We start from the raw sequence: 26,591 nt of genomic DNA, 5'->3' as shown, positions 1-26,591 counted from the left end.
GGATTATTAACATGTTAAAAAGAATTGAAACACTTCAATGACTTGAGCTTAAGAAGGCTTATGTTTGCAAAGTTAATTTGATGAATATTTACAGTATGAAAACAATAAATACACATTATTTGACAACTACTGTAATTCATATTAACATTTGTGCAAAAAACATGTAGGGTAGTAGTGTTCTAGTACATTAATCCTGTATTAGCCCTACAGAATTCAAAAACACCTCTATATAAAGACTTCTGTGTCAATGTTGTTAAGCTCACAGGGTTTAACCTCAGGTCAAATTGGGTGTCAGTGAATATAATTTCATATTCCACCTCCCTCATTTTGTTTTTCCACTTGGGGAGATTTCCCTTGAGCTACTTCATGTATCCGTACCACATGCACACATTTTTTCCTGAAGTTTCCTGCTGTCCTGAGAGGTAGTAGGGTGAAGGTCTGGCCAAACCGCCTGGGTGCCTCTCCCTGCTCTGCCACCTCCCAGTCGGCTTGCTCATCGGTGAGACACAGCTAAGGTGCCTTCCTTCCAGGGCTGAAGGAAAGGCCGAGATAGAGAAGCACGGGGCCTGAAACAATCCACATCAAAGAGTAATAGCTGCACTAAGCTATCATCGTTATATCAGATACTATAATTAGAATTAAAACCAAGAAGTCAAGTGTCAAGGGCGAAGCCGGTCAAAACCATCACGTCTGGACTGTTGAGAATCTCAGGCTTCATTTGTTGACCTATTTGAGCTCCCAGGACCCCGACGTCACAACCAGCAGGTAAACTTATTGAGCCGCTGCTGTGTCACTGAAATCAGCCCCTTCACACGAATAACCATTTCGTTTTCCTTATTTTCTCCCATTTGAGCCCAAAAGCCGCGGAAGAAAAGCTCAGGAATGTGACCTGGGCGGGAACATTGTAGAAAAGGAATGACTTCAACCCAATTTGCCTGCTTAACGGTTTTACCCAAGGTTGTCCCGGCAACCGCAACGACTGCGGCATTTACTGTAGAGGCTCTGGGATCTCTTCCCTTCAACAATGCCGCTCACGAAACCAAAGGGCAAATTTCTAGTCAAAGCCCCGGTTCTCAGTGGGCAGCCGAGACCCCATCACCCCGGTCGCCTACGCAGGAGAGCGACGCGCTGCCAACAACCCAACACGTTTAAATAAGGCGCCGTCTTCTCATTGGCCGGAGTTTCTGCTCGCTGATTGGTCCCTCGCGGAGGTGGGCGGTTCCGGGCGCGCCCATTGGTGGAGGAGGGAAGTTTAAACGAAGAGAAGACCGAGTTGTTTTTTCTCTAGAGTTGTGAGTGTGTGGGGCTGTTTTCTTCAGCAGTCGAGGACACAGAACGAGAGAGGGGTGTATCCGCTCCAGGAGACGGAGTGAGAGTTCCTGCAGGGCCGCCCGGAGAAGCCCCGAGGCCGCCATGGCGACCCGGCGTCGGGGGCGCGGCTGCTGGGAGCGGAGTCCTCCAGAGAGGAGGCCGCCTGCCGGGCCTCCGGGTCCCCGGGCCGAGGAGGAGGCAGCATCCCCGCCGGTCCTGTCCCTCAGCCACTTCTGCAGGTCGCCCTTCCTCTGCTTCGGGGACGTGCGCCTGGGAGCATCGCGCACACTGCCCCTGGCCCTGGACAACCCCAACGAGGAGACCGCCGACGTGAGGCTGTCCCGCGTCCCGGCCGCCGAGCAAGGCTTCAGCATCTGGCCCAGCGCCTTCGTGTTGCAGGTAGGGTGGGCTACGGGGGTGGGGGGAGACGGGATCGGAACTCACGGAGGGGACCTGAGACCTGGAAAATAAAGCCAGTTCCTTTCCTCTGACGTTGGGCGAACGAACCTCTTTTCTCCAGGGCGGAGGCGGCTGCGGTGGGCTGTCACCCTGGCGGTGAAGCGCGTCCTGAGAAGCACTTGGGTGGTCCTGTGTTTCGTAGAAGGGCTTTTCATAGACTCGGGCCTTGAGAAAACTTAAGGGCTATCCATCCACGCATCTATCCCTCTATATTTAAGATTGCCAAGAGTACGTTGGTTAGAGCAGGGTTTTTTTTGTAATTGCTTTCCGTCAGTCATTCGCATTTTTTTTTTAGGGCCGCAGGTGCAGCACATGGAGGTTCCCAGGCTGGGGTGGAATTGGAGCTGCAGCTGCCGGCCTAGCCACAGATTTAGCAACTCAGGATCCCAGCTGTGTCTGCGACCTAGACCACAGCTCACGGCAATGCTGGATCCTTAACACACTTAGCGGGCCAGGGATCCAACCCGCATCCTCATGGATACTAGTGGGTTCCTTACCGCTGAGCCCCGAGGGGAACTCTTCGGTCATCTTAAAAAACGCATTTTAGTTTCCACAGGGAAACCGACTGCATATAGAGTCAGGGTAACTACTTATTCTGGTGAGGGAGTGAGATTTGTTTTGGCTAAATGTCTATAGCAACAAAACCAAAACACTTCCTCAGGGTTGTTTTCAACAAGAGTGCACACTTGAGCGTTTTAATATTTTTCCCCCATTTGCTGTAGTATGGTTCTAATGATGTTTCAAATTTAATTTTACAAATGTTTTGTTGAGACCTTCCTGGGTAGCTTTTCTACATTGCATTGGCCAGAGTAATGCTCCCATTCCAGAGAATTTATATTCTTCTTTTGACTGCTGTGGTCTTTCCATTGATTAGAACCTCTGAAAGTGTGAAAAGAAACAACAAATCAGCTGAGGGGATCTCACTCTTTGTCTAAACAACTGCTTCCCAAGGCAGTGAGAGGTCCATTGACTTGGTCCATAAGCACTGGTTCAGCTACACTTGTTTGTAAATGTTCCCTTTTCTTTTCATGGAAAGATATAAACTTTGTTCTATCTACATAATACATTTGCTTGTTATTTTTTGTTTGTGGGACTGAAATTCTTTGGGTTTTGGCTTTTTTAGAACTACTTCCATGTTTATAAAGTAAAAGTTTACTGATCTTAGTTTTTAAAAACTTCTTTTGTTAACTATTGATTTCCCTCGGCTTCAGGTTTGAATGTGCAGACGCCACTCAACCACCAAACCACTAAGATAATACATACACACATAATGTTTACCTTTTTACAGGTTCTTTTAAACTCTGTTTCCTTATTTAATCCTTACAAGAACTCCTGGAGTCATCATCCACATTTGCTGATAAGGTGACATGGTCAAAGGGTTTTGGTCAAAGGGTTTGTGTCGAATGGATCAGGCCTAGGCTGCTAAGTTCACTCTTCTGAGTCTTCTGTGTCTCTGTTTTCTCATCTCTAAGTTGGAAGTAGTGTCAGCTACACCTGTGCATGGTGCGCAACTGAGAGGAATCTTCAAGCAAGGATCTTACTCTGTATCGTGGATAAATGTCCTCTTCCTAATTTTTAATGAGGGCATAAAACATTTACGGATGGTTTTATTCCTGCAGTTGACAGAGCTGGGGTTCCCACCCAGTTTTTATCATTTTAAACCCCAGGGCCTGTCCCTCATATTGATTTATAGGCATGAGGCATGATTCTTCCCTAAAGACATTTGTTAGGAGGATGAGGGGAAAATTCTAAGAACAAGGAGGAGCGCCATCAAGGAGGATGCAATGTTTTGAGGAGACCAGCAGTTCTCAAACTTAAGAGTGCATCAAAATCACCTGGAGGACTCATTAAAGCACCCCACCCCCAGTACTTATGATTCCAGGGATCTAGGCTGGGGCTATAATTTGCATTTCTAAGAAGTTCCCAGGTGATGCTCATGCTACTAGTCCAGGTGATCTCAGGGAAACAGCAGTGAGTGATGGCTCCGAGAGAGAGCTCAATTTTCTGCTCAGGAATTAAACGTTGGCAGCCTGCATGAAAACCAGGAATCCTAGCCGCTCGATTAGCTAGAGGCTAAAAGTAGAATTGCCCTGATTGTTGCCTCCTGTTGAAAGCAAGAATGTTTTCAACATTCAAGGAGGCAAAGGAGGCCAAGACTTTAAAACCAGGTATAAAGTTTATTGTCAGAGTCACAGTCCAATGTGTGGGAGCGCACGCAGAAAAGTAGTTTATTTAAGTCAGAAGCAAAGAAGTAATACACACCCTAAAGAGGAGTGCAAGTACGGGCGTCCCCAAGTGAGGAGAGTACCAGAGAGGGGATTTAACTCACTTATATAGTTCTTCCAGGTCTTTGTTTTCCTTTGGCCATTTACCTTGTTTTATTTCTCGTACCTGACCGGACCCAGGGCCCTCCCCAATAGGCGTGTGCATCTTTTGGCAAAGATGGTTCCAGAGCAAAGGATGCTGGGATGGTATCAGGACTTATTAGGGCCCTCTCCCTTTTGACCCCTGGGAGTCTTTCTGCACATGTGTAATTGGGAAGGGCTCCTTGACCCCAGGAGTGATTGACGTGGGCATCTTTCTACTCGAGCAGAGCTTAGCTCCTGCAATTAACTTTCTCCTTGACGTGTCAAAGAGAAGCAAGGCCCAGTTTACTCAGCCTGACAAGTCCCAGCTCTTCTCAGCCCAGGGGCCCATCTACCTCAATCTCACAGGAACCACATTTTGAAGCCCACTGTAGTAAATAAATAAATAAATATTAGAATAGCCCTTATCTGAAACACAACCCACACCCTCAGGTGAATTAGCAGGTTGCAATAAGCAGAATTTGTCTGAGATGCTTGAAACCACTTGCATCAAATTTGTCTGGACTTCTCGTTAAATAAGGAAGATGTCTTCTCACCACTCCAGAGGTACTAATTTCTGGGGGGGAAATACAGAAACTGCACTTTAAACAAGGTTTTATGCATGCAGAGGACATCTCAAGAACCATGAGCTAAAGCGTTACACTTGTCAAAGAATGAGAGAGACTCACAATTAGTATAAAAATAAGCCTACCCCCCCCCAAAAAGTCTGCAATACAAATATCTAGACCTTAAAAGGAATGAAGGCCAGGAGACTGTCTTTGAGGACACACACACACACACTTATTGGGGTCTATCCAAGGGAAAAAAATTTCCTTAGGGCTGCAGGTGCTGCATATGGAAGTTCCAGGCTAGGGGTAAAATCAGAGCTGCAGCTGCCAGCCTGCACCACAGCCACATCAGATCCGAGCCATGTCTGTGACCTACACCACAGCTCATGGTAACTCAGGATCCTTAACCCACTGAGCAAGGCCAGGGATCAAATCCACATCCTCATGGATACTTAGTTTGGTTTGTTTCTGCCAAGCCACAATGGGAACTCCCTCAAGGAAAATTTTTAAAATGATCTTTTAGGTTTCTTTTTTTTTTTTTTTGGCCACACCCATGGCATGCGGAAGTTCCAGGCCAGGGCTGGAACACATGACACCAAGCAACCTGAGCTGCTGCAGTGACAACACAGGATCGTTAACCTGCTGCACCACCAAGGGAACTCCTGGGCGTTTTTACTTTTTACAAACACCTCAAATGATCTCTGTAGCCAGGCATAACATGAGGGTGCTTTCACTTTAAGAAAATAAGTGATTTTGATTTTTTTTTTTTTTTTCGTCTTTAGGGCTGCACCTGCCACATATGGAGGTTCCCAGGCTAGGGGCTGAATCAGAGCTGCAGCTGCTGGTCTACACCACAGCAACACAGGATGCCAGCTGCAGCTACAACCTATGCTGCAGCTCAGGGCAATGCTGGATCCTTAACCCACTGAGCAAGCCAAGGGATCAAATCCACAACCTCAGGGATACTAGTCTGATTCGTTTATGCTGAGCCATGACAGGAACTCCCCGATTTGGATGCTATTTTGATCTGAGTGAAAGACTTTGAGAACTGACTTGCGAGGCAGCCCCAAACCTCACTCACCTCCTACTTCTTCACTGCCATGTTTCTGGAACGGTGCGTTCATTGCACTTATGACCACAAGGTGGCGCCCCAGATCTAATAATAATACAGCTTCCGTCGCCCTGGCTACAATGATCATTTTCTGATTTGTCACTAATGAAAGAGTGAGTCACCTTTCTATAAACAGAGACCACAGAATCTTAGAACTAAATGGAAGTATGAAAGTTTATCTTATTCAGCTTTTAAAATTTTTCTCCAAAAGGAGATGTGCAATACACATTTTTACCTGTTACCTTGACTTCCTAGTGTCTCTTAGAATCTAGATAAAATAGTATCACTCTTATCTCAGACACATGGCCATGCTTCTGTTCAAACAGTTAACAGTGGTGCATCTCCAAGAATGTCATGACTAAAAAATGACAGCATATAACATCTTTCCTCTCATTTCTGTTTGAGTTGATAGAGGTTAAGAGCAAGGGAGGGAATGCGTAGGGAAACCAATTTCCAAAGGGTAAGAAGCAAAATGCTTTGTGTTTTATCTGAGTTTTTACACCTGAGAGTATTTGTCTCCATGGAAGTTGAAGTTAGCCCTGCCGTCTAAGCAGGTGTGTTATAAACCCCTTTGGGTGTCTCTCAGAACTGATGCCCTCACTGCCTCAGCCTGTGGTTGTTACAGAGGAAGGAAGGGCTTCCTGGTGGGAAGGTGGTTGGAGGAGGAGGCAGCATCGAGAAGAAAGAGAGGGTGAACACTCTGAGCATCTTTTCCCAATGTGCTCTCCTCCTGGGTTAGGGGATGACGCTTTCAATTAAGGATGAAAAGACCAGAACTGCATTTTGCTATGCCTTAAAACAGGCAAACAACAACATAAACATGTGCAGCCACAGTTGTTTCTAGGTTTAAATCTGCTAAAGAGATGATGTATATACAATAGTCTCTACTTCTCTCTCCCTCCTCCATCGCAGGTCATTTGCGCTCTCGCTAATTCTAAACAGCGGTGGTCCGGCATCTGTTTCTGGGATAGCACTAGGCAACTTCCGTTTCAGGGCTGTGTGCAGGCGGGCATCTTCTGCCGAGACACTCCTCCCTTAGCTCTGTCTGTTCAGCTCATTCTTAAACTTTCTCTTCCCTTAAGTACTACAATCTCTCATCACTCAGTTAAGAGACCATTGAATCTCAAACTCTTTTTTTTTTTTTTTCATTGATATCAAATCTTGGAACTTGTGTTTTTATATTTATCTTTTTACTTAAACGTTCTCATTTCTTTTATTGGGAAGAATATCGTGCCCATGAGGCCAGAGACCACGCCTAGTTTTTCATTCACTGACTCATTTGTCACTTGGATGTTTAATGTGCCCCCACTCTGTGTTAAGTGCTGCATATGCGATTAGGCACTCAGTGACTATTGGTGATACAACGGTAACTCTGTAGAAGGAACACCCCCCCACCTTAAAATTTTCTATATGTAAATTGAGAAGTAAGTAGTAAGACTTCACACTCTTAAATTTATCCTAGACAAGTAAATGATTTGAGTCTCAACGAGGAAGAAGATAGATATGCCCATTAAGTAAGCTATACAGGCAGACCTCAGAGATATAGCAGCTTTGTTTCCAGACCACTGCAATAGAGTGAAAATCACAGTAAAGTAAATGAATTTTTTGATTTCCCAGTGCATTTATTTATTTAGTTACTGCTTTTTAGGGCAACTCCTGCAGTATATGGAGGTTCCCAGGCTAGGGGTCGAATCGGAGCTGTAGCTGGTAGCCTACACCACAGCCACAGCAACGCAAAATCTGAGCCACATCTACGACCTACACCACAGCTCACGACAACACTGGATCCTTAACCCACCCACTGAGCAAGGGCAGGGATCAAACCTTTGACCTCCTGGAGGTTACTCAGATTTTTAATCACTGAGCCACGAAGGGAACGCCTCCCAGTGCATTTAAAAGTCATGTTTAGGGAGTTCCTGCCTTGGCACAGTGGTTAATGAATCCGACTAGGAACCATGAAGTTGCGGGTTCGATCCCTGCCCTTGCTCAGTGGGTTAACCATCCAGCATTGCCATGAGCTGTGGTGTAGGTTGCAGACACAGCTCGGATCCTGCGTTGCTCTGGCTCTGGCGTAGGCTGGCAGCTACAGCTCCAATTAGACCCCTAGCCTGGGAACCTCCATATGCCGCAGGAGCGGCCCAAGAAATGACAAAATAAATAAATAAATAAAAGTCATGTTTACACGACACTGTAATCTATTACGTGTATAAAAAAAAACACACATACCTTAAGTTAAAAAGACTTTATTGCCGAAAAATTCTAACCATCATCTGTTCCTTCAGCAAGCCGTAATCTTCTTTGGGGGTGGGGTGGGGGCTCTTGCCTGGATGTTGATGGTTACTGACTGTTCTGGGTGGTGGTTGCTGAAGACTGGGTTGGCTGTGGCAATTTCTTAAAATAAGACAATGGTGAAGTTGGCTGCATTTATTGACTCTTCCTTTCATGAGCAGTTTCTCTGTGGCATGCAATGCCCTTTGATGACATTTTACCCACCCACAGATATTTTCAGAATTAGAGTCGATCCTCTCAAACCTGCCCTGCTTTATAAGGTTTATAATAATCAATAATCTTCATAGCATCTACACTAGGAATAAATTCCGTCTCAGAAAACCACTCTGTTTATGCACAGGAAGCAATTCCTCATTCACTGGAGTTTATCGTGAAATCGCAGCAATTCATTCACATCTTCAGGCTCCACTTCTAAATCTGTTACAAGTCCAAGTTATGCTGCTTGTCTCCCAATAAGCCAATAAATGGAGAGAGAATTGTTGGGGCAAGGAATAGTGACTTTATTCAGAAAGCTAGTGACCAAGAAGGTGGTGGACTAGGGTCCCAAAGAACCATCTTGCTCGAGTTAGAATTCATATTTAGAATTTATATTTAAAGGGAAGGGGGTGTGGTTGGGATGTGGTTGGTTGTTGCAGACTTCTTGGTGTCAGAATCCTTTGTTTTTGCAGCTGTCCAGGTAGGTCAAGTCACAGTGTTCCTCTAAACTTCCAGCAAGAGGAATGTTATTCTCTGTTTTGCAACTTTTTATTTTATTTTATTTTATTTTTGTCTTTTTGCTATTTTTTGGGCCGCTCCCACGGCATATAGAGGTTCCCAGGCTAGGGGTCTAATGGGAGCTGTAGCCGCCAGCCTACACCACAGCCACAGCAACGCAGGATCCGAGCCGCGTCTGCAACCTACACCACAGCTCACGGCAACGCCGGATCGTCAACCCACTGAGCAAGGGCAGGGATCGAACCCGCAACCTCATGGTTCCTAGTTGGATTCGTTAGCCACTGCGCCACGATGGGAACTCCCTGTTTTGCAACTTTTTATATGAGAGCCTTGAGAATGGGCTATCCTGTATGTTTCAGGCTATAGGCAGCATTCTTAACTTGTAGCAAAAGCAATAGAATACAAAGGTTAAAGTAAAAGAAACAGATCCAATATAGAGTCAGACTTGTTCTTCCCTATTACATTCTACTTCTCTTGTTATTTATACCACATCTGCAGTTACTTTCATCACAAATCTTAAACTGCTCAAAGTTATCCCTAAGGATTGGAATCAACATCTTCCAAACCCTTTAATGTTGATATTTTGGCCTCTTCTCGTGAATCATGAACGTGCTCTCTCTTTATTTTTATTTTTATTTTTTTTGGCCCTTAAACAGGTTGTGATTTTGTTGTAAAGGGAAAATAAAATAGTCCCATTATAAATTTTTTTTCCCTATGAATATTTTATTCTAATAATGATTTTTGTTTTTTCTATTATAGTTGGTTTACAGTGTTCTGTCAATTTTCTACCATAGAGCAGTGACCCAGTTTCTCTCTCGCGCATGTGCGCGCGCGCGCGCTCACACACACACACACACACACACACACGCATTCTTTTTCTCACATTATCCTCCATCATGCTCCATCACAAGTCATTAGATATAGCTCCCAGCTATACAGCAGGATCTCATTGCTTATCTATTCCAAAGGCAATAGTTTGCATCTATTAACCCCAGATTTCCAGTCCACCCCACTCTTTCTCCCTCCCCCAGGCAATCACAAGTCTATTCTCGAAGTCCATGATTTTCTTTTCTGTGGAAAGATTCATTTGTGCCTTATGTTAGATTCCAGATATAGGTGATATCATATGGTATTTGTCTTTCTCTTTCTGACTTACTTCACTCAGTATGAGAGTCTCTAGTTACATTCATGTTGCTGCAAATGGCATTATTTTTGTTCTTTTTTATGGCTGAGTAGTATTCTATTGTATATGTATACCACATCTTCTTAATCCATTCATCTGTCAATGGACATTTGGGTTGTTTCCATGTCTTGGCTATTGTGAATAGTGCTGCAATGAACAGGTGGGTACATTTGTCTTTTTTAAGGAAAGTTTTGTCTGGATGTATGCACGGGAGTGGGATTGCTGGATCATATGGTAGTTCTATGTATAGTTTTCTAAGGTATCTCCACACTGTTCTCCATAGTGGCTGTACCAGTTTACATTCCCACCAACAGTGCAGGAGGGTTCCCTTTTCTCCACACCCCCTCCAGCATTTGTTATCTGTGGACTTATGAATGATGGCCATTCTGACTGGTGTGAGGTGGTATCCCATGGTAGTTTTGATTTGCATTTCTCTAATAATCAGGGATGTTGAGCATTTTTTCATGTGTTTGCTGGCCATCTGTATGTCTTCCCTGGAGAAATGTCTATTCAGGTCTTTTGCCCATTTTTCAATTGGGTTGTTGGTTCTTTTTCCGTTGCATTGTATAAGTTGTTTGCATATTTTAGAGATTAAGCCCTTGTCTGTTGCATCATTTGAAATGATTTTCTCCCATTCTATAAGTTGTCTTTTTGTTTTCTTTTTGGTTTTCTTTGCTGTGCAAAAGCTTGTTAGTTTGATTAGGTCCCATTGGTTTATTTTTGCTTGTATTTCTGTTGCTTTGGGAGACTGACCTAAGAAAACATTTGTAAGGTTGATGTCAGAGAATGTTTTACCTATGTTCTCTTCCAGGAGTTTGATGGTGTCTTGTCATATGTTTAAGTCTTTCAGCCATTTTGAGTTTATTTTCATGCTTGGTGTGAGGGTGTGTTCTAGTTTCATTGATTTGCATGCAGCTGTCTAGGTTTCCCAGCAATACTTGCTGAAAAGACTGTCTTTTTCCCATTTTATATACTTGCCTCCTTTGTCAAAGATTAATTGACTGTAGGTGTCTGGGTTTATTTCTGCATTCTCTCTTCTCTTCCACTGGTCTCTATGTCTGTTTTGGTACTAGTATCACACTGTCCTGATTACTGTGGCTTTGTAGTAGTGCCTGAAGTCTGGGAGAGTTATGCCTCCTGCTTGGTTTTTGTTCCTCAGAATTGCTTTGGCAATTCTGGGTCTTTTATGGTTCCTTATAAATTTTTGGATTGTTTGTTCTAGTTCTGAGAAAAGTGTCCTGGGTAACTGGAGAGGGATTGCATTGAATCTGTAGATTGCTTTGGATAGTATGGCCATTTTTACAATGTTAATTTTTCCAACCCAGGAGCATGGAATATCTTTCCATTTATTTGAATCCTCTTTAATTTTCTTGATTAATGTTTTATAGTTCTCGGCATACAAGTCTTTTATCTCCTTATCAGGTGTATTCCCTGATATTTGATTTTTTGGGGTGCAATTTTAAAAGGTATTTTTGTATTCCTTTTCTAATATTTCATTGTTAGTATACAGAAATGCGACTGATTTCTGAATGTTAATCTTATATCTTGCTACTTTGCTGAATTTGTTGATCAATTCAAGTATTTTTTGGGTTGAGTCCTTAGGGTTTTCTACATATAGTATCATATCATCTGCATACAGTATCATGTCATCTGCATACAGTGACAGTTTTACCTCTTCTCTTCCTATTTGGATGCCTTTTTATTTCTTTTGTTTGTCTGATTGCTGTGGCTAGGACTTCCAGTACTAGTTTGAATAACAGTGGTGAGAGTTGGTTTCTTTGTCTTGTTTAGAGTTTTAGTGGGAAGGCTTTCAGCTTTTCTCCGTTGAGTATTACATTTGCTGTAGGTCTGTCGTAAATGGCTCTTATTATGTTATGTTCCCTCTGTATCCACTTTGGTAAGAGTTTTTATCATGAGGGGATGTTGGACTTTGTCAAATGCTTTTTCTGCATCTGTTGATATGATCGTGTGGTTTTTGACTTTTGTTAATGTGGTGTATGACGATTGATTTGCATACGTTGACCCATCTTTGTGAACCTGGGATGAATCCCACCTGGTCGTGGTGCATGATCTTTTTGATATGTTGTTGGATTCGGGTGGCTAGAATTTTGTTGAGAATTTTTGCGTCTATATTCATCAAAGATATTGGCCTCTAGTTTTCCTTTTTGGTGGTATCTTTGTCTGGTTTTGGAATTAGGAATTTTCTGATTTTTCTGAATTTTCTGATTTTTCTTGGCTCCTCCTTATATTTCCTAGTTCCTTTTTTAAAGTAATCTGCATTACTGTTTATATTCCTTCATATTCGTTCTCAATTCTTTCAGTATTTTAACTATCTCCTTTTGGAACTCAATGTCTGTTAGACTCCAGAGGTCTATTTCATTGTTTGCTCCTTCAGGGGAATTCTCCTGTTCTTTTAACTGGGAATCGTTCCAGAGCTGCTTCTTTTTGCTTCTATTTTTCTTATTCTCTGAAGCCTGAGTCTCAGTGCCCAGCCCCCTTCTGCGCATCTCAGGCTGTGGTATCCTGGGAGGTGGTACCGATAGTGTGTGGGGCTCTCACCCTGCTTTGCCCTCCTCAGTCGAGCTGCTGCACTTTTCTCTAGGGCTTTGAGGTCCCTCGGCTCGGCTGATCTCCCCGTCAGTTAGGTAGCTTCCCAGGGTGGGTGTTCTTTCCCCTTTCACAGCTCCCTCTCAGGAGTACTGGTCCCATCCTGCTTCCTTTTTCCCTCTCTTTTGTTCTACCCAGTTATGTAGCGGTTTCTTGCCCCCTTTGGAGGTTTAAGGTCTTCTGCCAGCATTCTGTAGAAGTTCTGTGTGAATCGTTCTACATGTAGAGGTGTTTTTTTTGATGTGTTTGTGGGAGACGTTGAGCGCCACGTCTTACTCCTCCGCCATCTCAATCCCCCCTCCCTAGTCAGGTTCTTAACCTGTTGAGCCAAAACGGGACCCCCATCATTTCTAGCTTTTGATTTGAAGTGAGAAATGTGCAATGCTTCCTTTCACTTTGAGGCCCTTGAAGGGTGATTGACTGACCTACTTCAGTGCTGTTGTGTCTCAGGGAACAGGGAGGCCAGAGGAGAGGGAGAGAGACAGGGGACCAGCCAGAAGACAGTGAGTGTTCTACACAGTGTTCTACACAGCATTTCTCAGTGAAGTTTGCCATCTTATATGGGCTCAGTTTCTGGAGCTCCAGAAGGGTTCTAATACTAACATCAGAGATCACAGAGCACCAGACACCTATTAAAGAAAAAAAATGCAGTATCTACAAAGTGAAATGAAGCAAGGAACAATAAAAGGGGGTATGCCTGTATATGAAAAGAAAGAAAGAACATTCACTGACCTGATGATTTTATATGTATGGAGCACACATCACAGAACCAGAAACATCCTAGCCTGGAACCAGAATAATCTAGCACACAATAGATGTGCTGTTAAACATTATTTCAGCAAAGCGATGAGCTGAAATTTGGTGAAATGAGACAAAGCAGCCCATTTAAAGTTTAAATTGGGACTATTTCCCAACCTTAATATGTGATTGTGGTCACCCTTCCTTTTATTAGAGTTGTGAGAATCTGATCTGACAAAGGATAACAACAAAGGTGGGTTGGAGGTGGTGTTTGTGGTCTCTGAGTCTGAGATTTTTCCAGTTCATCCACCCACTCAGGCCTTCAAAGCTTCACAAATGAGTGTTGGACTCTTCAATCACTGAGTTGTTCAAGATGCTCAGGAATTCTGCAAAGCCTGACTCAGGTAGGGAGAAGGGGCAGCTAGCCTTCACCAAAGTGTTTCCTGTGATCTTATTCTTGTTTTGTTTCGTGTACGGTCACTTAACTGATTTAGCATAATTTAACAAGATAGATCCAAAAATATTTATTCAGTATCGTGAAACTAGAGTAGGCTTCTCCTGGCCCAATGGCCATGCAAAAGTTTGGGAATAAAAGACAGTCTGAAAGTTCTCTTGTGGCGTAGCGGGTTGAGGATCCAGCATTGTTACTGTGGCCACTTGGGTCTCTGCTGTGGCAGGGGTTCAATCCCTGGTCTGGAAGCTTCCACATGCTACAGGCACAGCCAAAAAAAAAGAGAGAGAGATCTCAGAGGAAGACCTTCTTTTATGTAGCAGGCAAGCTTAGTACTAAAAACAGGTGCCCATGTAACAAAACTAATCTCTAGACGTATGAGTTCTAAGAAGCCCAGGTTCTGTGAAGATGACAGGAGACTTGCTTTTCCTGTCCAGGCAGAAAGCTCTAAAGGTCTAACCTCTCTGAGGCCGACACCAGTTCTGTGTGACCCTTGGTCCTGATGTTGCTAGTTGGTCTACCATCCCGCCTCCCTTCTAGCATTACTTAATACAACTCCTGCAATAAAACTTGTGGTTTAGTTTATATAAATAAGTAAATAAAGCAAAACTTGTCCTTTTTTCCCCCTGAAAACAACAGACACAGAGTTCATTTGGTCATGTTAGGTTTTTGCATTTGGCAAATTCCTGCCAGCCTGTGCGATTAGATGTTAAACTCCTGGACTCAGACCGCCTGTGTTCTAATTACCAATGGTGTGACTTTGGCAAAATACCAAAAGCTTTCTGGACCCTGATTATTTCATCTGTAAAATGACTCTACTTCCTAGGATTTGAGGATTCAATGGATCACATCAGACACCTCTAACTCTGCCTGGAACATAGCGGGTGTTTAACAAATACCAACAGTGACACGATGTGGACTTTTGAGGAGTTTGTGGGGAAGAAGGACTTTAATTGATCATCTTTCATCTCTTTTTGAAAAAGTCTTTCTAATGCATGGTCATTATATTTGAAATAGAAGTTCTGTACATATTCTAAAGAAATAGAAATGTGTGATTAAATTCATAAAAACCACTAAACTAAAATAAAATAATTTGGAGACTCTCTCTTCCATTGCTCATGTACAATTGGGAGTTTATTACAATTTTATTTTGTCGTGAACCTTCTTATTTCTCATCGCTTTTTTCTTTGTAATGAAATGAGATAGGTAGAAACATGTATTTGGCTTGTTGAATGTTGTTAGAGTGTTGGCGCGATTAACAATGGTTAATCCTCTACTATGTTACATTGCGTTTGATTTGTTTTGGTTATTATACATTACTGCTGTTATAGTCATTTAAAATATGTTCTTTTGATTATAGCCTAAAGAAAAAGTTGTGATTTCGATCACCTGGACACCATTAAAAGGAGGCCGAGTAAGAGAGATTGTGACATTTCTCGTAAATGATGTTCTGAAGCATCAAGCTATATTACTAGGAAACGCAGAAGAGCAGAAAAAGAAAAAGGTAATACATTTTAATCATTCTGTAATTTACTCTAAGGAAATAATAATGTGTACAAATATTTCAGTAACAGTCTGTCAGTGAGTCACCTACACGGTATTGCTTACTTAAAGGTCATATGCTATAGGTATCGAAGTGATCTGTACGTTTTCTTATTTTGGCAGCGGAGTCTTTGGGATACCATTAATAAGAAGAAAGCATCAGCCTCTTCAAGTAATAACAAGAAGGTTTCGAATATTCCAAATATTAATAAAACATTTAGTGTTTCCCCAAAGGCCGAGAGAGTCAGGAGCCCGCTACAAGCCTGTGAAAATTTGGCTGTGAATGAAAGCTGTTCCCCAAAAGACAACCATTCTTTAATCCTTGAAGAAAATACAATACCCATATCACCTATCAGTCCCGCTTTCCCAGAGTGCCACGGGGACACCTGCCTGCCACTCTCTGCCCGTCGGTCCACGGCCTACACATCCCTTCCTGTATCTGAAAATGGGGAGCTGCTGAAAGTGGAAGGTGCCCTCCTTTCAAAGGATTTTAATTTTAACGAGAAGATCCTAACTGAAACTTCCTTTGACTCCACAAATAATGTTAACGGCCAAATTGAAGAAAATAGTAAACTTATTCTTACCCCAAACTATTCTTCAACTCTGAACATTACACAAAGCCAAGGACATTTTCTAAGTCCAGATTCCTTTGTGAATAACAGCCGCTCAGCTAACGATGAGCCAGAATTAGCGGCGTGTCCTTCACCAGATATATTTGTGGAAGGTAATTCAAGGCCTGTGCAATTAGAATCCAAAAGTGTGCATGAAATTTACCAGACAATTTTAAGTCCAGATTCTTTCATAAAGGACAGTTATGGACTAAATCAGGATCTAGAATCAGAGTCATTTAATCCAGTTCTATCCCCAGGTCAGTTTGTAAGAGGTAGTGTGGCATATATATGTATATCTCAGCAAACATGTAAATTGTCACCATTAGCAAATGTAAATTCTCAGGCCTCACAGTCACCTCAAGATGGGAGAAAAAATGAAGTTTTTCCTTGTATTCCTGAATGTCAGCTTTCAAAATCTCCAGAAGCTATTTTTGAAGAATCCAAAGCTGTAGAAATGAAGTCAAATTGCTACACTTTTAAAAAACAGAACCAGCCTAAATTTTCTGCAGCTCAGGATATTTCTGGCCACAGCCACCATAAACCAATTAAGAGACGCCCAATACTTTCTGCCACTGTTATTAAAAGAAAGCCCACTTGTGCCAGAGAAAACCAAACAGAGACTAACAAACCAAAGGCAAAAAGATGTCTCAACAGTGAAGTTGGTGAGTGCGAAAAAGATAATCAGAAAGAGGATTTTCATTCTTACATTCTAGCTGGAGACCCAACATTAAGTAAAACTAAGAATTATACAAATGTAATAACTCCTCCCTCGAAGACGACTTTAGTTTCTCGTAAAAGAAAGAGTGAGGGAAACACAGAGGATGAAAAGGTGCGTGTCACAGTTACAGAAGATACAGAAGTACAAGAACTCAAAAGGATCCATTTTTCTCCTGTGGAGCCTAAAGCATCAGCTGTTAAAATCACAAGAACAGTGATGACATCCACCTCCAAACGCATTAGCAGCAGAGAGAGAGTAAACCTGAAAAGGAAAACCGGTGAGCCCTGTTAATAAAATCTTTAATGAAAGTGTACCTATAAAAGGCCTGTTTGCTGTTTCGTCTGGTTTAGTAAACGGCTGCTGATAAGCTTGAATTAACTTGTCCTTTTCATCTACTGAGTTGCTCAGTGGAAGACAGGGCAAATGCAGTGTGGGGTTGAATTCGGAAATCACTGATCTTGTTCTCATTGAAACTTGGTGTTTGCTCATTGTGGTTTTTCTGCATTAATTTTGATTTTTAAAAAACACTGCATTAAAGGGCTTGTCTTGCTTTCTTCTTGCCTAATTGCTCTAAGATTTCCAATACATGTTGAATAAGTGGTGAGAGTGGATATCTTCCTTGTTCCTGACCATGTATTTTTTTGGGTCTTTTTAGAGCTGCACTCATGTTATATGGAGACTCCCAGGCTAGGGGTCTAATCAGAGCTGTTGCTGCTGACCTACACCACAGCCACAGCAACACCGATCCAAGCCGCATCTGCGACCTACACACAGCTCACAGCAATGCTGATCCTTAACCCACGGAGCGAGGCCAGGGATCGAACCCACAACCTCAGTGACCATGTATTCTTTTATTGACTTTCATATCTGTTGTTTGCTCACTAATTCAGATCTTTCTGAATAGCTAAGGAACATAGCTATTTTGATCTCCTTCAAAGTGTACCATAAATGATGAACGAGTCACATAATGAATGAATGACTGAGCAAGTAAACCACTGATGTGTTGGTACTTGAACCTGTGGTTGGTTTGAGGTGGCCACCTAGCTGAACCTCTCTGCAAGGTTTAAAGAGAATTGCAGGAGTTCCTATCATGGCACAGTGGAAACAAATCCGACTAGGAAACGAGGTTGCGGGTTCAATCCCTAGCCTCACTCAATGGGTAAAGGATCCAGCATTGCCATGAGCTGTGGTGTAGGTCACAGATGTGGCTCAGATCCCAGGTTGCTGTGGCTGTGTTGTAGGCCGGCAGCTGTAGCTCCGATTCGACCCCTAGCCTGAGAACCTCCATATAACATGGGTGCAGCCCTAAAAAACAAAAACAAACAAACAAAAATTGCACACATGGGGTATCTGACTAATGAGCATGGTAACTCAGAGTACCCCTGGCCCTCTTTCTGTTCTGAGAAACCTAGGACAGCAGAGAAAAAAACCAGTTTTCTAGGATGCATTATTCAGCATTGATAAGGTGCCTCCTTGTGTCATGCATTGTTCTAGGCCTTGTGGCTCCAAGGAGGAAAGACAGAATTCTTGTCTTCAAGTTGCTCCCAGTCCTCTGAGCTGTGCAAGGAAATCGCGAAAGCGCAAAAGCGGAGGCACTTTACATGGCTTTCTGTGAATGGCAGGAAGCAGTGGGAGGATTCCAAGGAAGGTTCCCACAGCATAAAACGCTTCCAGGGAGAGAGGCTAGCTTACCAAGGCTTCAGAATGAGGAAATAGGTTAAAATGCAAGGAACTTTATAACCTAATATTATGTAACAATTTGAACATGTTCCTTATTTTGATAATTTGCATAGATTTGCAATTCTTCTAAATTACAATTCTTCTAAATCAAAGTTAAGCTAACCTTTTCTCTGAAGGTCCAGATACTAATTATGTTTTACAGGACAAACGGTCTCTGTTACAACCACTGACCTGTGCCTTTGTGGAAGGGAAAACAGTCACAATGTGCAAATGAACAAGGGTGGCTGTGTGCCAATAAAACTTTATGGACAGTGAAATCTGAATTTCATATCATTTTCATGGGTCATGAAATATAATTGTTTTTTTTTTTTTTTTTTTTTTTTTTTGTCTTTTGTTGTTGTTGCTATTTCTTGGGCCGCTCCCTCGGCATTATCGTTGTTGTTGTTGTTGTTGCTATTTCTTGGGCCGCTCCCGCGGCATATGGAGGTTCCCAGGCTAGGGGTTGAATGGGAGCTGTAGCCACCGGCCTACGCCAGAGCCACAGCAACGCAGGATCCGAGCCGCGTCTGCAACCTACACCACAGCTCACGGCAACGCCGGATCGTTAACCCACTGAGCAAGGGCAGGGACCGAACCCGCAACCTCATGGTTCCTAGTCGGATTCGTTAACCACTGCGCCACGACGGGAACTCCGAAATATAATTGTTTTGACTTTTTCTCAACTAGTATTTATAAATGTGAAAACTCTTCTTAGCTTGCAGGCTGTACACAGAGATCTGTGGGCTGGATTTTGCCCTAGGCCTTCAGTCGCTGGCCGCTGCCTTTATTAGCTCGTATCTTGTAGCAGCACAAGCTGGTGTGAAGCCTGCCTGGGAGGGAGTGAACTGCATCCTGACAGGTTATCGCTGCTGTGACTTTATGTCCTTTCCTCTCCAGGGGCCACCCTCCTTCTGCCTGGTCACCTGGGTGAGGCATGGAGACCCCTCTGGGTTCTGATTCTCCATCACTTGTCTAGACATTTATTATAAAGGCTTGTGAGCTCAGCTCTGAATATAATTCTTCCCCAGTTTGTCTCCACTGCTGCTGTGTTCATTTAACTCTCACGAGAGAGCTCACTTTGGCCCCTGGGATAGCTGCCTTCTCACTTTCTGTCTCTAGTCTGACTTTTCATTCCACTCTCCGTATTATTATCTTCTGGAATAGATATGATGTCACTCTCTAGACATAAGTCCTTCACCTGCCCGCCAGGTACTTCACACTGATTCATGGTGCAGGCTCGGACGCTGTGCCGTCCAGTTCCACCGCTTCCCAGCGTGGGTGACCTTGCTCTAAGCTCCAGTATCCTGATTCCATAAAACATGGGTGGGAATAGGGCACGTCTCATAGATGTCTGGTGATGATTGCATGAGGTGTCACCGAAGTACCCAACTATGAACTGTCATTGTTATATTTTAGTGGAATTGAAAGCTTTTCTTCCTCGCCCAACCTCTTTTTTTGTCTTGTTTTGCTTATCTATGTTCTTGGGTCCAGGCAGTTTGCAGGTCAGTCACAGGCCATGTCCCTGGTGTGGAACTTCCACTGCAGGGTCAGCGCTGGTGCTCTCCCGCCAGGGGGCTGTCCTGCCCTTTAGGTGACCTAGCCCTCCCTCCCCTTGTCCCAAAGCTCCTTATGCGTCCCTCTCCTTATGTAGCTATTTGGATTCTTCCCAAACTTGCTCCTAAACCAAGAACTTCCCAGGGCTGGGACCACGTCTTTTCATTCTGTCTTCTCAGCACAGAGCATGGAGTCTGGTGTATACACACACACGGTGAACTGGCTGGGTGTGAGCGTAACTTCTACACACGCGGTAAACCGGCGGCGTGTGAGCATAGCTGCTGCACACACACAATGAACTGGCTGCATGTGAGCATAGCTTCTACACACACACACACACACACAACGAGCTGGCTGCATGTGAGCATAGCTTCCACACACACACACACACACACACACACTCACACACGGTGAACTGGTTGGGTGTGAAGCATAGCTTCTGCAGGCACCAAGTGAATTGTAGTTTCTGGTCAGTAACTTTCATACATAAGGTTTATTGCCAGGGTTCATAGCATAGTGCCTGGTACGTAGTGGTTATTCAGCATTTGCTAACCAGATGTGATTGCGGAGAACCCAAATTTTAATGTGATGACAGTTCATTCACGGAATTTATTTCATCTTTTAATGCTATTACTCTGCTCTCTCATGTTTTAGATGCATTCGGCTACAGGACTCCTAGTTCTAAAACAAACAGAAGGACCAAAGCCATTGTTCCTGTGGCACAGTCTACTTTGACTTTCATAAAACCCCTAAAAACAGGCAAGTGTTTAATATCTTTATGTGAAACTAACATGGAATGAACATTAATTACATTTTAAATGGAAGTAAGTTATTTGAATAAAAGCCTTGAAGAGTTAAGTGTGTTAAATAACAATCAGGATATTTTCTCAGACTTTAATAAAATTGACTCGTTAATTGATATTTTTAAATAACAAGGAGGTACTGCTTTCCTTTTTCTCTTTTCACTTTGAGTACATTTTATACCCAAAATGCTCTCAACCATTTCCAGCAAGTGGTGGGAAAGCAAATACTGTTCCCCAATTTAAAGTGATTTTGGAGTTCCCTGGTGGCCTAGCAGTTAAGGGTCTGGCGTTGTCACAGTTCAGTCCTGGCTGGGGAACTTCTACATGCTGCGGGCACTGCCAAAATTTAAAAAAAATAATAAAATAAAATTGGTTTTGCTGGTAAAAATGATCTTTTGCTATAGCTTGTGTTACAATTTAAAGGAAAATTTCTCATGCATAACCCAATTGTATTCTTAGGTATTCCTAGACACCCGATGCCATTCGCTGCAAAAAATATGTTTTATGACGAACGCTGGAAGGAAAAGCAGGAACAGGGCTTCACTTGGTGGCTAAATTTTATATTAACTCCTGATGACTTCACTGTAAAAACAAATATTTCTGAAGGTAAACATTAAGTTAATGTTTAAATTAAGTAATACTCTCGTTTTAGCATTCTGTAGTTATCCATATCTATTTATTGTATTGTAGTTAATGCCATGGTCCATGAATTCATTGACATGAATGCTCAAGATTGTGTGGGTGAGAATTTTTAGGGAATTTTGTGCTGAAACTACCAAGCTTTATTTTTTTCTTTTTGGTTTCCTTTCTCATTAGCTAATGCGATTGTAGCCTTTTGGGTGATATGGTTTTATTTTATACAGATTCAATCTGAGTTAACTGTGAAACACGGCTGATAAGAAATCCAGTTCAGGAGTTCTCTTGTGGCACAACAGCTTAAGGATCTGGCATCGTCACTGCTGCAGTTTGGGTTGCTGCTGTGGCGCAGGTTCGATACCTGGCCCAGGAACTTCCACATGCTATAGGTGCAGCCAAAAAAAAAAGAAAGAAAAAACCCAGTGCAGTCTTGTCTGTAAATGTCCTGGTGAATCTGTTTAACAGTTTGTGTGGCCTGGTCACTTGAGTCCTATTGTCTCCACTGTACCTTAGTTTAAGATGTTCGTAGCCAAATATTTAATTATGAGGAGTCTGAAAACCAGCTGATAATGGGTAATTTTTGAAACATTGCAGTGTTTGTTCTGGAAAAGAGAAAACTCAAGTGTAGAAGATGGAGGAGTTCCCATGGTAGTGCAGCGGAAATGAACCTGGCGAGCACCCACAAGGACGCGGGTTCCATCCCTGGCCTCGATCAGAGGGTTAAGGATTGGGCGTTGCCATGAGGTCATGAAGTTGCAAACACGGCTCAGATCCTGGATTGCTGTGGCTGTGGTGTAGGCCAGCGGCTACAGCTCTAATTCAACCCCCAGCCTGGGAACCTCCATATGCCGCAGGTGTGGCCCTAAAAAGACAAAAACAAACAAAACAAAATGGAAACATGATTCCTTCAAATGTTTGAAGGGTTTTCTCCTGAGAGAAGGAAGCTTCACCAGGGCTGCCTGCTCATAGAAGTTACAGGAATCAGTTCAACTCAAGAAAAAACTCATCTAAGTGTTTAACCTGCCAAAGCACCTCACAGTCTAACCCTAAGAGGAGGCTCTCTGGGTCATTGCAGTGTTCCAGCAGACACTGGGCTGCACCTGTTAGAGAAGCAGGTATAGGAATTTTACATTAAAAAGCCCTTTGATTAGATGATCTCTGTGGTCAATTTTCTTTTTTTTTTCCCCCAAAGTAAACAAAGTGTAATTTTTTTCCTTTTTTTTTTTTGGTCTTTTTAGGGCCGCACCCACAACATATGGAGGTTTCCAGGCTAGGGGTCGAATCAGAGTGACAGCAAGATCTGAGACATGTTTGTGACCTACACCACAGTTCACGGCAACTCCAGATCCTTAACCCACTGAGCAAAGGCCAGGGATCAAACCCACGTCCTCAAGGATGCTAGTTGGATTTATTAACCACTGAACCACGCCAGGAACTCCCCTAATTTTTTAGTTCTCTTTAGAGAAAAAGTGTTTTATAAAAATTCAAATTGTATTTCAAAATTCGATCTTAATAAGTCACATTCTTTTTTTTTTTTGTATTTTGTATTTTGTCTTTTTAGGGCTGCACTTGCAGCATATAGAAGTTCCCAGCCTAGGGGATGAATCAGAGCTTCAGCTGCCAGCCTACACCACAGCCACGACAACATAGGATCCGAGCTGCATCTGCGACCTACACCACAGCTCACGGCAACGCTGGATCCTTAACCCATGATCAAGGCCAGGGATCAAACCGACATCCTTGTGGATCCTAGTCGGGTTCATTAACCACTGAGCCATGCCGGGAGCTCTATAAGTAACATTCTTTAGGGGTTGTCTTTTTATTTTATAAAGAGGGCAGAAGCAGAGAAAGCATTTAGGAAGCTCTCTCATTGGTCTGGGCTAGATCGTGTTCCAATCCCCCAACAGCAAGCGTGTGAGAAGAGTCTTGGGACACATTTTGCAGGTAAGGTTGCCATGACAGAATGGCCAGAGGTTCAGAGATAGGAAAGAGAAAAGCAGGCTTTGAAGAGATGGGGGATGGATTCCGTTTGGGCTGCCTTCAGCTGCCCTTATTGCTGGATTTTAAAATTTATACAAGTATTGTTTAACCAGAAACATTCTTTCTTTTGTATTTACCCAGTAAATGCTACCACTCTTCTTTTGGGAGTAGAGAATCAACATAAAATAAGTGTGCCGAGAGCTCCTACCAAGGATGAGGTGTCCCTCAGGGCTTACACGGCCCAGTGCAGGCTGAACAGATTACGTCGTGCTGCGTGTCGTCTGTTTACTTCTGAGAAAATGGTTAAAGCCATGAAAAAGCTTGAAATCGAAATCGAGGCCAGGCGGTTAATTGTTCGGAAAGACAGACACCTCTGGAAAGATGTGGGTAAGCAGATTATAGAAATCTTGAGATTAACTCTTTAAAACCACTCTAGAAATTTTGTATTACAGAATCAGGTATATACGTGGCTTGGCTCTGTGACCTAAATGCTCGGAGACTTAAATGTATTGCATATATATACTAAAGAGTGGACGTATGTTTATATAGTTCATGGAAGTGATTTTCCTGTTTCGCCACTGATTTCTATCTGTGGAATTTTCTTTACTGTCTGTATTTGATTAGCAGTCTGACCTTGCTTGCTTTTCACATACATTTCAGGAGAACGGCAGAAAATCCTGAACTGGCTCTTGTCATATAATCCTTTGTGGCTACGAATCGGCCTAGAGGTCAGTATACCTTTCCGTTTTTGAAAAAAGATAATTTTTTATTTTATATGTTTAATAGACTCTTTAATAAAATATGGTTTAACTTATAAAGGCATTTAGGTAGCTTCACTGATCTTCAAGTGTGAAATTTAAGGTCCTGTAACAAATGCTCATCAGGTTTCTAGACCATGTCATTATATTTTATTGCCATTTTGTTGTATTGCATTTTTCCTATTAGTTTCTTAAATACTTATAATATGGTACTAGATATAATAGCAAGTATAATAAGTTCTTTTCTGAGCATTTGCTAATGACCACATTTTCTAATTTATATGTCTTTATTTTTATTTATTTATTTTTGTCTTTTTAGGGCCGTACCTGTGGCATGGGGAGGTTCCCAGGCTAGGGGTCGAATTGGAGCTGTAGCCGCTGGCCTACACCACAGCCACAGCAACGCAGGATCCAAGCCGTGTCTGTGACCTACACCTCAGCTTATGGCAACGCCAGATCCTTAACCCACTGAACAAGACCAGGGATCAAACCCACATCCTCATGGATGCTAGTTGGATTTGCTAACCACTGAGCCATGATGGGAACTCCGAATTTATATGTCTTTAAAACCCAGTGAGCTATATGTATCAGTATTTCTACTTCACTGATGAAAACAAAGCTTAGATGCGATGTTACCTGAATGCCAGTGACTTGACAGGATTTGAATCTCCACCAGTCTGGTGCCACCGGGACTGTTTGATGGAACATATTCTTAAAAACATCATCAGGGGAGTTAGGCACAGAGGAAACCTATTGAACTAGTGTCCATGAGGATGTGGGTTTGATCCCTGGCCTTGCTCAGTGGGTCAGGGATCTGGTATTGCTGTGAGCTGTGATGTAGGTCGCAGATGCAGCTTGGATCGGAGTTGCTGTGACTGTGGTGTATGCCAGCAGCTGCAACTCTAATTTGACCCCTGGCATGGGAACTGCCATATGCCACAGGTGCAGCCCTAAAAAGCAAAACAAACAAATCATCGGAATTTGAGTTTCTCATATGGCTCATTCCAATACTATTTGAAATGCAAACCAACTGAATTAGACAGTCACTAATTGACTGTTAAAAAAATATGCTCTTATTAAAAATCCTCAGTGTTTCCATTTGTAGTCTATTACTGGTGTACTCTTATATTTCCTTTAGACTTTTTATTTTATTTGTTTTTTGCTTTTTAGAGCCACACTGGCAGCACATAGAGGGTTCCCAGGCTAGGCGTTGAATCAGAGCTACAGCTGCCAGCCTACACCACAGCCACAGCAACATCAGATCCAAGTCTGCAGTCTACACCATAGCTCATAGCAATGCTGGATCCTTAACCCACTGAGCTAGGCCAGGGATCAAACCTGCAACCTCATGGTTGCTGGTCAGGTTCATTTCAGATGCGCCACTATGGGAACTTCCTAGACTTTTTAAACTTTGTCACATGAGATATCTTATTCTTACTTGAATTTAAGTTTTGGAATAGAAAACTCTTTGGGGCTGAAAGGAATCTTACAATAATCTTGGTGTTTATCAAGAAATTGAGGCCTTTGAGAGAACAAATGATAAGCCTACTGTGGTCACCCAGCTTGATCATGTCCTCGCTAAGACTTCTTATTTTAATTCTTATTTCTACTGAATTGAAATTCAATTCAATTTCTTATTTCTTTCAGTGAGATATGAATCAGAAAATTACATGTCAGCTGACTGTGCAACATGTTAAATAATGGCAGGACCTCCACTCAAGTAGAACCTCGCTTTTGGGGCCTAGATTTTTTGTGGTAGAGGTAAAAACTGGAGAGTTAGGTAGAAACACGCAATGCCTTTTAAAACTTCTGCTTGAGATGTGAGCCTCTACCAAGCATGTTTCTGGCCTCAGTGCATTCTTTGTCTAAACACAAATGAGACAGAAATACTTATTCTCTCACAAGAAACACAGTAAAGATGCTATTTGATGGGAAAGGGACCTTTTAAAGGGAAGGGAGTGGTGAATAATTGTGAGCAAATATTCTACCTTCGACCACCCCTTAGGGTTCTGCTGGTAGGCATCACGTTTGAGGATCTTAAAAAAGCATCAAAGGCCAAAAAAAATAAGCAAATAAAGATAAAATTTCTCTCTTTTGTCAGATAGTAGTGCCATCCCATGCTTTTGTCTAGTTTTGTCAGTGTAAGGTTACAAAATATAATTTGATATGTTTTTAGTTTTTTCTCATTGCTTGAAAAATCATTAAAATCGTATTGATGTTAATGACAAATTTTAATCTTTGATTATATGCAGATCTGAACATCCCAAGTTATTATCCTAGACAATTTACAAGTGGTTTTCCACTTGTGAGTTTAGAATTATTTTAGATGTCTTTTGTACCTTCATAATATACTTAGTGGAACAGTTATAATTTGAACAACAGATCTCCATTTGATCGTTCTTTAACTTAAAGGAAAAAAAGTTAAGATGTGACTCTATTGCTTGTCATATGATTTTTAAGAACTTATCTTCCTCCTGAGCTTTTGTCTTCTTC

At 42.5% G+C, this 26,591-nt stretch overlaps 1 protein-coding gene across 1 annotated transcript in view; it reads left to right on the top strand.

Annotated features, from left to right (window-relative positions):
• ASPM (abnormal spindle microtubule assembly) overlaps positions 1,227 to 26,591 on the top strand; it is a 68,165-nt gene continuing 42,800 nt past the window's right edge. The window contains 7 exon segments of the mRNA XM_021064478.1: positions 1,227 to 1,710; positions 15,138 to 15,281; positions 15,443 to 16,925; positions 20,576 to 20,680; positions 21,184 to 21,330; positions 23,482 to 23,727; positions 24,001 to 24,068. Of these exon segments, the coding sequence (XP_020920137.1) occupies positions 1,414 to 1,710; positions 15,138 to 15,281; positions 15,443 to 16,925; positions 20,576 to 20,680; positions 21,184 to 21,330; positions 23,482 to 23,727; positions 24,001 to 24,068 (2,490 nt within the window). The 5' untranslated portion in view covers positions 1,227 to 1,413.

This window comes from Sus scrofa, chromosome 10 (assembly GCF_000003025.6).
Source record: "Sus scrofa isolate TJ Tabasco breed Duroc chromosome 10, Sscrofa11.1, whole genome shotgun sequence".
In the NCBI taxonomy this organism is placed as follows: Eukaryota; Metazoa; Chordata; class Mammalia; order Artiodactyla; family Suidae; genus Sus; species Sus scrofa.
Note: the sequence above shows the minus strand (reverse complement) of the source record. Positions and strands in the feature narration are given on the sequence as shown.